Source organism: Peromyscus leucopus, chromosome 1 (assembly GCF_004664715.2).
Source record: "Peromyscus leucopus breed LL Stock chromosome 1, UCI_PerLeu_2.1, whole genome shotgun sequence".
Classification (NCBI taxonomy): Eukaryota; Metazoa; Chordata; class Mammalia; order Rodentia; family Cricetidae; genus Peromyscus; species Peromyscus leucopus.
Genome location: NC_051063.1, coordinates 112,927,355 through 112,939,407, shown reverse-complemented (window position 1 = coordinate 112,939,407; position 12,053 = coordinate 112,927,355). Strand labels below are relative to the sequence as shown.

The window sequence follows — 12,053 nt, the reverse complement described above, 5'->3', positions numbered from 1 at the left end:
TTTTTTTTAAAAAAACAACTAACTTGGTTAGAATGTAAGATTAGCCTTTGCTCAAGTGTCTGTGTAAGGTACACTGTACAGATTAAAGGGTTTGTTGCAGAAGGTTTTCAGTTACAGTGAGACATTTTGTGACAAGGCAAGTGTAGCTGAGTGCAGTGCTGTTCCTAAAGATCTTACCCCTGTCCCACACAGATCCTCAGTCAATGGGGACTTTCAAATGTGTCCATTAGTTTTGACCCAACAAGTAGGAGTCACTGGGTTTAAGCTCCAGCAACAAAACCAAACTGAAATACAGTCCAGAGTGAAGAAGATATATAAGGCATGATATGTAGTCAATGCAGAGTATTTGTAGTTTGCAAGAGTGGAGATCAGGAAGGGCCTTGCAAACAAAATGTTACTGAACAGAGCTTTGTCTTAGTGGATGGAGATGAACCAAGATGCTCCGAGGTACTTTTCAGGTGTTTCAACTTGGTTTCCACAGCAACCTTTCTAGCAACCAGAAAATCCTCATCTAATTTTAACATATGAAATGGCTTTATATCTTTGTAACAATCTACGTTATTTTTATTACTTTGTGTGCTGGTATCATGATGCCTCGATGTTAGTCTGTAAAATGTTGGACATTAATTATAATGAGCTTGGTTTGCAAATGGCAGCTTATTTTAACCTGTAAATCCCACATTCATATGATAGTAGATAGAGGCATGGCTTAATTACCTAGGTTGTATTTTCATCCTGTAACACTGGAGAGTATGCCATTTCAGGTATGATAAAATGGACTGAATCAGTAGCAGAGCATATAATCACACTGTCCTAAGTCCCAGGAGCAATTGATTATCTGTGGTCTATGCAGGCTGTTTCACTTATAATAGTGAAAGAAAATTGGTCAGAGATGATAATCCCCTGAGTAAGAAAAAAGCTAAATTTGTCTCTTATTGATCGTTTATATTGTTCCTTTAGGGAAGATGTTAGCATAGTTTTCATGAATTCTGCCAATACCTATCATAGTAATTGACATGTTAAAAGTGCTTACTATACATATTCTAAAGTTTTTATTATAAAGAAATAAACTAACATATGTATCTTTGTTAATGTGGAATGCTTGATATTTAAAAATGTATATATAACATATGACCAATTGCCCAATGAATGATTTAGTAGATTTGATCTACAACAATCACTAGATGCCAGAACTATGCTCAACATAGTCTATATCATGCATCCTACTCTGTAGGATCATGCAATTTATTAAGGAGGGGAGGAAGAGAAAGAAAATTATCAGCACACACATAAGAGGCTAATTTATTAATGCCTCTATTTTCCGTGCTACTAAATTTACCTTTGGCATTCTTTCCTCTTTTACTTCTCATGTGGTAGAGATTATGACCTTCTGTGTCCATTCATTCTTTTGTCACAAGGTGTTGTTAACCACTGTATCAGTAACTGAGCAAATATGACCCCTCTTTTGGAGGAGCTTGCACTCTGCCTAAAATTTTCTTGCCTGGACTATTTTGGGAGTAAGTCTTAGTATCTCTCTATTTCACATCCTTGAGTTGTGTTTCTTTGCTGCATGGTTTCTTCCCATGCCCTTGTTTTCCTGATTCACATCGTCTCTTACATCTCAGCCTGGATACCATAAGCCACAGATAAACCACCCTGATCTCCAAACCAAGGTAGGCATCCCACTTACAGGACCCTATAGTCACTTTTTCTCCCAGTTTGCATTTATTATTCTGTGTCTTTACTTTCTAAGTATGGCTTTTATCTTCCACTAGACAATAATGTACCTGAGAACAAGAACCACAGCTAGTAAGTTCACAAACACAGCCATGATGTTCCAGCTGATACTTGGCACATGAGCAGCCGATTGTTTCTTGTATTAAATATGGGCACAAAAGGCTGTCATAGAAAACTAGTATTACCTATATGCAACTTGGAAATAAATTATAAGTTAGAGTTGACTAAAACTAGATAGAAGGGGAAATTAAAATCTGGAAGACACATGAAAATGTCCAAAATGAGCTCAGCAATGTAAAACTCACTAGCCAAGATCAGATTTCCTGGAGGACAATTCAGTAGCAGAAAAGTAAGGAAGAGTAAAAAGAATGAGTACCATATCTATAAAGAGCAGAGAACTCTCTCTCTCTCTCTCTCTCTCTCTCTCTCTCTCTCTCTCTCTCTCTCTCTCTCTCTCTCTCTCTCTGTGTGTGTGTGTGTGTGTGTGTGTGTGTGTGTGTGTGTGTGTGTAACCCTAATATTGGAGATGATGATGGGCAGATCTCAGGAGTTCACTGGACAACTGGTCTAGCCCAAATGGTAAGCTTCATGTTCATGGAAATTCCCTGTAGGAGAATAAGGTAGAGAGTCATAGAGAAGGATACCTGATGTCTTCCTCTGTGCTTCATGTGCACACATGGGCAGGCAGAGGCACCTACATACACACAATGCATATGTAAGATAAGTCATTAAAGAAAGGAACGATGTCAGGTAAGCAAGACAATGTTATGAAAGGTAGTCAAGTGTCAACTTCATCAGCAATGTTGCAGGCAGTATAGTAAATGTAAAGTAAAGTAAATGTAAAATATTGCATTTACAGGACTTAGGCAGGAAAAGTCTGGCTGAGCTCCTCATCCAATGGAACTCATTTATAGTTGACACAGCCACTCTCACTACAGGAGGGGATAATAATAAAGTGACTTGTATATGGCAGTGTATCAGTAAGATGTTTGTTTAAAAAGAAACATCTGTATATAAATATAACCACTCAAGCCCTGGAAACCAGAAGTTATAGTCATTTCCTAGGCCTGTCACAACAAAGCAGTATACAGTGAATGGTTTAAAACAGCACAAATATGTTCTCTGACAGGCCTTGAGGCTACAGAGCTGAGATGGAGGTGTCAACAAATTGATTCCTTTTAGAAGGCCCTGAAGGAGAAGATGTTCCAGTCTCCCCAACTTTTAAGATCATTGAAAATACTTGCTGTGCCTTGGTTTACAAATCTGTTCTTCCAATATCCACTTCCGTCATCCTTTGAATTCTTCCTGTGTGTTTCCATGTCCAGATCTCCTCTTTTTGTCGAGACATTGTTCATTGGACTAAGGCATATATCTATCCAGTCTAATCTCACCTTAAATTGTATCCATAATAAAACTCTTTCCAAACAATCACCCTAACACATGCCAGGGGCTTTTTACAGAAGTGGTTCAAACCTAAGGGATGCCATAGACATAGAGCGTGGCATATGAAATGAGGAAGATAAGATTAAGCGATTTTAGGTATGATCAATGACATTGGGAACTATATAGAGATCAATGTTCACAAACTTCTGCTGTTACAAGAAAGGCTGTTATGAGTTCAAGAACGTATCTTTTCAGCTAGGAAAGAATAGCCAACCCCAGAGGAGGGGGATAAAGGAAAAGCAAGCAATTTCCTATGGTGGGCAGATTTAGGTTCAGAAAACAGGATGTGCTCACTCCTTTGAGGCAGGAAGCAGCAGGCATGAAAGTGATGCACCGAAAGCATGGGTGAGTCTCATGCAATAGGGACTAGGAGAAAAGCCTTCAGCATTGGCTGCAGTAGTTGACTGGTGATCTATGAGAGACCCGGTGAGGAGTATTGAGCACCAAAAAGATTTTTCAAAGGGCTACTTTTTCAACTCCAGAACTTTGTCCTTTGAACCTAGAGAGCATCCAGAGAATAAGCAAATAGGTTTTGACTTTTAATTACAAAGATCCACTGTGACCAAAGGGATTCAGTCATCTCACAAATAAAAGTAAAAGGCTCGTAGCTGGTTATTTTAAGCAGTTTTTCTTTCTAAATGTAAAGATATGTCAAAATAGTCTGTTATCAGTATTGAGCAGACACACGGGTTGGATTTTTTTTTTTTTTTGGTTCTTTCATTTTAACTGGCATATGTGTGCATTCAAATATTAAGTTGCCCATGAGGATAGGTGTGTTCTAAGACAGGCCAGCCAGAGTTTAGGACCAATTCAGTATTTCTTGTTCAATAAAAACATAGACAGAATGTGCAAAATATCTGTAGTGCTTTCTACAAAGCAATAAACACCCTCACTGGCAGATCCTAAGTAAGCTGTGACAGAACCAAGCTGTTTAATAATATCAAATTGTTTGGAGAAGCCCTCAAGGATTGTCCCAGTAAACTCACATAAAATGATGTTGAAGCGAGTTATTGAATGGTTCTCAGCTATCACAAAGCTCAGTGCTTTACACCCACAAGGAATGTATGGGCACAATGTGATCATATGACATTTTTAAGTATTTCATTTTATTCTGAGCTTCTAAACCACAGTATCAATTTATGCTGCCAAAACGTCAGCTTCAGCCCCCGCCTCTCACCGACACCTCCCCCTCAGTGTAGGCAGACAACTGCTGAAAGCGTGAACAGTGATCCACTCACTGACTTCTCTATTTATACAGTGAAGAAAACGTTCTGTATGGGAACAGGTCAATTAAAGGCATTAGCAAGCTTCTGTGTGCCTTTCCTGTACCTGCAGCTTCTGTGCTAACACAAGGATATAAATTCAGGAATACGTCAAAAATATGGAGTGAATCCAGCCTTACACAACGGATAGAATCCTAAAATTTTATGGGTATATCCACATTTGTCAAACGTGTTTTTAGTTATTTAGGGGACTAACTGTTTGAGTTAGGCATATCTTTATCCTTTATTAGAGCTCAGGAAGATCTGTTAATTTTACCTTCTTTTGTGATTTGATTATGTAGATTTTTTTCTGTGTTAGCTTTGTATATAGCCAGCATAAATAGGAATGTTTTTGTTTTAATGACCAAAGTCCCCACAGTGGGTAATATAATGGTGAGCACTTCTAAGTCTTTTCACTGAGTTGATTTTATGTTTGACTAATTTAGTGGTCTAGAGTTATATACTTATAATGAAGTCTTCTTTTAAAAATGGTGACCAATCAGAGGTTTTATTTCCCAAAAACAGTGATTTTTGGCATTTTTGGCATTGTTGACTCAAATATTTATAATTTTATTGTACTACCTTGGTAGATGTGGTTTATCACACTACAGATACATGCTTTCCTAACAGTTTTGCTTCTGCATCGAGTTCAGGAGAGCTGGGTTTTATTGGTGTTGTGTGTTCATGTCATTGAGTGTCTCTGGAATCCAGAGGGAGAGTTGGTGTCAAAAGTGCATTCTCTTTTATGAATTCTCCTTCAACCTCAGATGAAGCTGAAATGCAGACCCTTTGTTGGTCCCTTTCCAGATCATTTCAGAAGTAAGATTTCTCTCTCTCTCTCAATACCTCTATCACCATTGTATACATCCTGCCAAAAGTATTTTAAGTGTCTGATATTCTCACCAACCTAGGGGGCTTGTTGAAAGCAGGGGATTGTATTTATCCGGAGTCTATTATGTGCCAATCTCTATAGGACATAGAGATGTCCACTCTTTTATTTCAGATGAGAGAATTGAGAAATGAATTTCCACAGTTGTTAGATAAAGAGTTCGGGATGAGATGCTGGCTCTTCTGCTGCCCTTTCTCTGCTCTACAATTGGCATAAACTCCGGGCAGATTGAAGGGAGAAAGCTGATTTCAGTTCTCCTAAAGCAGAGGAGTGCCTCACATACTTCCTGGTTCCACTGACTGTGCAGTTTTCTGCCCCTCACTATCTCAAAGCCAACAATCTCATCTTTAGAGGGAGGATTTTTTTTCAGAGATTTGTGCCTCTCTCCCTCCTTTAGAATCATGTGTTCTTTCTCTCACTAAGAATATATTCATGTTGAAACTTCCATGCCCAGCTTTTCTCTAATTATACAATATAAAACAAAAATCCATGGCACTGAAGAGCTTGGACTTTCACCAAAAAGATAAACCATAAAAGGTATATGACGGTGTATAACTGTAGACAAAGCTGTTTTGGGGGCTGTGGTAGGAGGAGTGTATGAGCCCAATAATCCAAGATCAGCCTTGGCCACAGACAGAGCCTGTCTCACAAAAGGGAAGCCACACAGGTGACTTATTGCAAGGTAATAAATGCTAAGAGAAAATAGAAAGTGAGGCATGGTGATAGGGTAGATATATTTATTCATTTCTTTTCCTGTTACTGTGATAGAACCCCCCCCACAAAAGCACCATAGAGGAGAAAGTCTCATTCACTTCAAAATTCCAGGTTATAGTTCATCTTTGCAGAGAGATCAATGTGGCAGAAACTTGAAGCAGCTGGTTACATTATATCCATGTTCAAGAGCAGAGAGCAGAGAATGAATGCATGCCTGCTGTGCTCAACTCTCTTTCTCCCCTTGTATAGAATCCAGATCCCAACCCCAAGGAATGGTACTGTCCACCTTTAGACTGACTCTTTCTACATCAATTAACATAATCAAGACAGTGCCCCACAAACACAGCCAAAGGGGGACTTATCTAGACAATTCCCCACTGAGACTCTCCTTCTAGGTGATTCTAGACTGTATCAACTGGACAATGAAATCTAACCATCACAGTAGAATATATAGTAAAAGACAATATTGAATAGAAAGATCAGAGTCAGGCCTCTAGAGGGATTGATATTTGAATAAGGCCTTTAGGAAGTATACTCTAGCCAATTTCTGTCTTTTGTAGCCAAGATAAATATAGCAGAATGACTTTCTTGCACACAATGGACATAATGCATAGAATGGATGGGCATGGATATATATGCTTGTAATCCTAGTTTGAGGAGGTAGAGAAAGAAAGATCAGGAATTCAAGTCCAGCCTCATAAAGAGTTTGAGGCTGTCATGTGCTAAATATGACCCTAAAACCAAGAAAACCACAGAACATATTTAGGAGATGTTGGTTGAATGAATATGTGGATGAATGAAATGAATGAATGGGAATGCATCCAATCTTAAAACATAGATTGATACTTCTGAATGTAAGTAAACTTGTTTGCATTATATAGACCTAAGTTTCACATTACATACCCTGTTGAACTGAATATCTGGAATATGGACAGGCATGGTATGCATACCTGTCATTTCAGTATCCTGAAGGCTGAGGCAGGGAGATCATGAGTTCAAGGACAGGCTGGACAACACAGTGAAGCCCTGTCTGAACAAATGAAAATCATGAAAAGAATAATACCTGAAAACTCTTTGATATTAAGTATGGATTGGTTTAAAATATATTCATATGTCATTGAAATAAGAGAAACATTTAGTTGTGTGGCACCAGACACTTTCTCTGGGTCTCAGAAATATGTGTACTAAAAATGCCTAGCTTCACCTTGGGTAGAGTCACTAGGTAAAAAGTATATAAACCTTATCTCAAAAAAAGAAAGAAAGAAAGAAACAGTTTTTCAGCTGATGTGTTTATGTGCACAGTATTCATAGTGATTTCATGGTCTTGGTGCTGTCTTCAATTTCAAATGTCAACTATATAGTTATTCTCTTTGTGGGACTTAATCTTTTTTATGGTGGTAATGTGTTCCATAGCTCTCAGGAACCAAGATTGTCTCTGGCATTTATTGCTCATCTAGTGGGTGTAAATCAGAGTTCCTGGATATGTGTTTAACCTTTTTCTTTACAGTATTTAGAATGACCTCTGTTGTGCTACAAATGCAGTAGACTTCATGTGACAGTGCAAATGCTGAGAAAAATATTTTTAAAACATCTTATGCTCATTTATCCAGTGAAATTACAATTTTGGACAATATGAGCTAATGCACATTTTAAAGTTCATAGGAAAAGCCCGTTTATAGACAATTCATTTATTCTTTAGTCACTGCTTAGAAAACACATTCTTCTAAGTCATAGGCAGACAAATGTACTCAGGGTTCTATGGGGTGGTAAAGTATCAATGAAGAATAATTACCCACTTCAGTAGGAAATTATATAACACTTATTTTAATTGCCCTATCAATTTGAATGCATTTTCCATTTTTTAACAACTATTATAGTTCATTTAACAAAACCATTGCATTTTTAATATAATTCCAGGGTGTAACTTGATAACATACTAAATCATCATTTTTCCATTATTTATATTGTCTTAAGAGCATATATTTAATTTGCTCTGTATTGATAATCAAAAGCATAATGAAATAGAGCTAATGTTTATAAAATCATTTTTCCATTATTATATATATAAAGTACCAAAAATTTTGACTGCTTAACCAGTTATTCAATGTATGTTTTTTAATTTTTTTTTCTTAAGCCAAAAAGACATAAAACTCTGTGTATAATTTCACTGGACTTTGAGTATTCTCTTTCTGAATCATGTCCTCAGAGGGTCTATCAATCATTTCTTTTCAACTACTTTATAGTCGGTAGATAATTCAGCTCTTGTTATATCCTTCCATGGTTAAATTAAAAAATAAGCATTTTGCAAGCCAGAGTAAAATTCACCTCTTAAAATAAAATGTCCATGTTTAAAATGATCTTATATTCTGCCATTCATTATAAAAAGTAGAGTAAAGGTGTCGTTTTTTATTCTTAAGACTCTAAGCACAAAAACACAACTCTCACTTCAAAGGGGATAATAAATGGTTTGTTCTGTAGCCAAGTATGAGTGAGCATAGCCTGGAGACACAGACTTAGGTTACCCCAAATTCCCTGTCCCAACATGGAAGCAATTTCATGGATTTTTTAACAGGGCAAAGAAAGTCAGAAATCAAGACCCTTTTCAAATACATTGGTAGAAGCATGGGGAGATGGGTTACAGCAAAGCAGGAAAGCTCTGTGATGGGCCTCGGGTGCGATCTGATGACCCTCTTAGCTTCGGAGTTGCTATAAGGTAGTGGTCTGCTAAGTTACCACATACCAAGCAAAAGCAAATGTCTGTTTCTACATCCCAAATGGTTTACCTAATGGTCACAGAGCTGTCAGATAAGGTTCAGAGGAAGACGATAAATGGCTATTGAGATGGTTAAAGAGGACTCAAGATGTTTTGGCTTCAGACTTGAATCATTCCAAATCCCTCCACAGTCACTGAAGATTTACTCAATTAATCTTGAAGAAGGTTCTGTTCAAAGATCCAGCTTTTTTCTGGGAACTTTTGCTCATAAGGCCATACACAGAAGTGATTCACATTTTTTGTCAATAGCTTCATTACCAGTTAGTGAATGGAAAAAGCAATAACAAGGAAGGCCATAACTTTTCCTAGGTGTGGTGGAGGAGAAAGTTTATTTCAGATGAAAGGGAGAGCAGAGCCAGAGGCAGAGAAATCTGGGAGAGTCCAGAGTGGACATGACCCTGAGCAAGTGGGGAGATGGGGAGAGAGGGGAACCAGGTGCAGCAGCCAGGGAGTCCAAAAGAGAGAGGGGAAACCAAAGTGGCTGGATTACATAGGGAAGGGCATATAGGGGAAGGGTAGCCTGGTCGCTGGGCTGGAGAAGTTTAGGATAGGGGGCAGGGTATGCCAGCCAGGAGGACCTTGTAACAGGTAGGAACTGGGGGATGCAGGGAGAACCTGGGTCAGTGTCTGTGATGATATGTTACATAGGCACCTCAGTCATTTGTAACCTAACAGTTAGTTAATAGGGGCCAGGAATTTTAAAAATATGACAACATGGCCAAAGAAGAAATGTAAAAAGGGCATCTTTCATCAATTTTTCATCAGCTTTCCGAAATAGTGACATAGAAACATCCAGTATATCCTTGGCTCATCTCAGTCTAGATGACACCCTTCCAACTATAGTTTTCATCCTGAAATGTCAATCAAGAGTGTCCAGTTGCTCCCAAAATAATTGTGGTTCTTCTTTCTATGCTAGAATAACAGTGAACATGAAGATGAGCCCTGGGCTCCATACAATCAAGGACTGCACCTGTGTTCCTCCTGACTCAACATAACTATATAACTCTCACCTCAAAGGGGATAAAAAGTGGTTTATTCTGTAGTCAAGTATGTATGGCAACAGCCTGGGGACACAGATTTAGATTACCCCGAATTCCATGTTTCAAGGCGAAAATAGTTTCATGGAGTTTATAGTAATAGAACGAAGAAAGACATGAATCAAGAGATTTTTCCAGTACATTAGTGGAAGCATCTCCTTCCTGTTCTAGAGTATGACCATGAGGATGAGCCCTGGGATCTGTATAGTCAACAACAGCACCTGTGTTTCTCCTGCCTCAACACAAAAATACAACTCTTACCTCAAAGAGGATAAGAACAGTATTCTTTGATGCACCCTTGTTCTGACCAGTTACTTATCAGGAACTCATTAATTGGAAAACAGTAGTGGTTAGGGGCCCATTCTTCAAATAGAACAAAATTGAAATTCACATATGATTGACTAAATGATCTTTGCTTCATTAGCACAAATCAATAAGCCCTTCAAATATTTAGATACCAAAGTTGATTTCAATAGAATCCTTGCTGCCATTTATTAGAAAAAAAATGAACCAGTTAAAAATATTTTCAGATGTTGTTACAGAGCTAATTGCATTTGCTTTTCATTTTCTGTTCTTTCCCCCTAGGTTTAGGCTTCAGTATTGCTGGAGGTGTGGGGAACCAGCACATTCCTGGAGACAACAGCATTTATGTAACCAAAATTATAGATGGTGGAGCTGCACAGAAGGATGGAAGGTTGCAAGTAGGAGACAGACTACTAATGGTGAGTATGACCCCAGCAAACCTGGGCACAGATGTATAAGGTTCTTCTTTCTCACTGTGTGGCTGTCTTAGTTTGGAAAGCTATAACAAAATACTCTAGACTAGACGGCTTAAACAGCAGAAATGTATTTCCTCAGAATTCCAAACACTGTTATTTCATTTTGAGGAGGGTACTCCTCCAGGTTTGCAGATGGCCACCATCTGATTGTGTCTCACAGGCCCTTTCAGTGGGCTTTTGGTGACAGAAAGATGCATTCTTTTTTCTTCTCCTTGGCTAGCAGTCTTGTCAGATTAGGGACCCGCCTTTGACAACGCATTTAACCTTCAGTACATACCCGTTCAGCAATGGAGGTCAGCAAGCAGCGATCCTGAAGAAAGGAAACAGGAGCTTCAGAGAAAGAATGGAAAGCATGCTCAGGCACTTGTTCAGTATCTAAAAGAACCCAAGATATAAAGATGGAAAAAGGAAAAGCAGGCAGACTTCACAGTGCAACATGATGGGGACTCCATGAGCTACTGCAACATGGGAAGGACCATTGGGAAGGATAAATGCATTTTCTCATTAAGGAGATAATTATCCCTCCCATCTCTTTAGCCTGTTCTCAAATCAATTGGTTTCCATGAGCAATGGTTTCCTGACTTGGTAAAAAAAAAAAAAAGAAAAGAAAAGAAAAGAAAAGAAAAAGAAACAAGAAAGAAACATACCAATATCAAACTTGCAACTCAAAATTTCCAACTTCTTGACTGTCTAAAGTCATCACTATTTTCATTCTTAAGAAGCAATGAAACTTATTTCTTTGTATGCTTTGAAAATAAAAGTTGATCTTGTGATGTTGCCTTTTCAACCAAAAAAATTTTTTAGGCACTTGAGATATGAATAACTTTTGTCCATAATATAAATTTTATTACTTGAAATATTGACATTAGAATAAAGTGTGAAACCATCTTCTATACATTCTACATTGAAAATGAAGCAGAAACTTTCATTTTTAAATAATGCTTGCCTTAGGAAAGGCTTCACCTTTGACATACAAAAAGGTTAGATGTAACTTTTCCAGCATTCCTTCACCTGATGCTATTATGAAATTATGCTACATCTGTCTGCTGATTTCTTCAAGTCATGCCTAAATCTGTAGACTTATTTTCAAATTCTAAGAAAAAAAGGCCTCTACACCCAAAAGAATTTTTCAGATACTATGGTATTTTTCCATGATAATTTTTATATTCATTGTAAATAGCATGATTTCAAAAAAAAATAGCTGTGACATAATTCTTCACTGTTTTAAGATTTAAGGAATGAATGTTTTTAAGAAAATGAATCTTCAACAATGATAGGTCGCTTCTGTCCTATATAAGGAAAACCATTATTAGTGCTTCCGAGACAACTAGCAAGTGGAATCTGGGAATGAAAGAAAATGGCTCACTTTACATTATTCTGAAAGAAAAAGAAACTGAGCCTGAGTTAGAAACAATAAAC

The 12,053-nt window shown here is 37.8% G+C and overlaps 1 protein-coding gene across 23 annotated transcripts in view; it reads left to right on the top strand.

The window, feature by feature from the left end:
• Dlg2 (discs large MAGUK scaffold protein 2) overlaps nucleotides 1-12,053 on the top strand; it is a 1,876,145-nt gene that overhangs the window by 1,394,702 nt on the left and 469,390 nt on the right. For all 23 annotated transcript variants that reach the window (XM_037207364.1, XM_037206918.1, XM_037206903.1 and 20 more), the window contains one exon: nucleotides 10,441-10,577. In XM_037207364.1, the coding sequence (XP_037063259.1) occupies nucleotides 10,441-10,577 (137 nt within the window). The remainder of the gene's footprint in view (nucleotides 1-10,440; nucleotides 10,578-12,053) is intronic.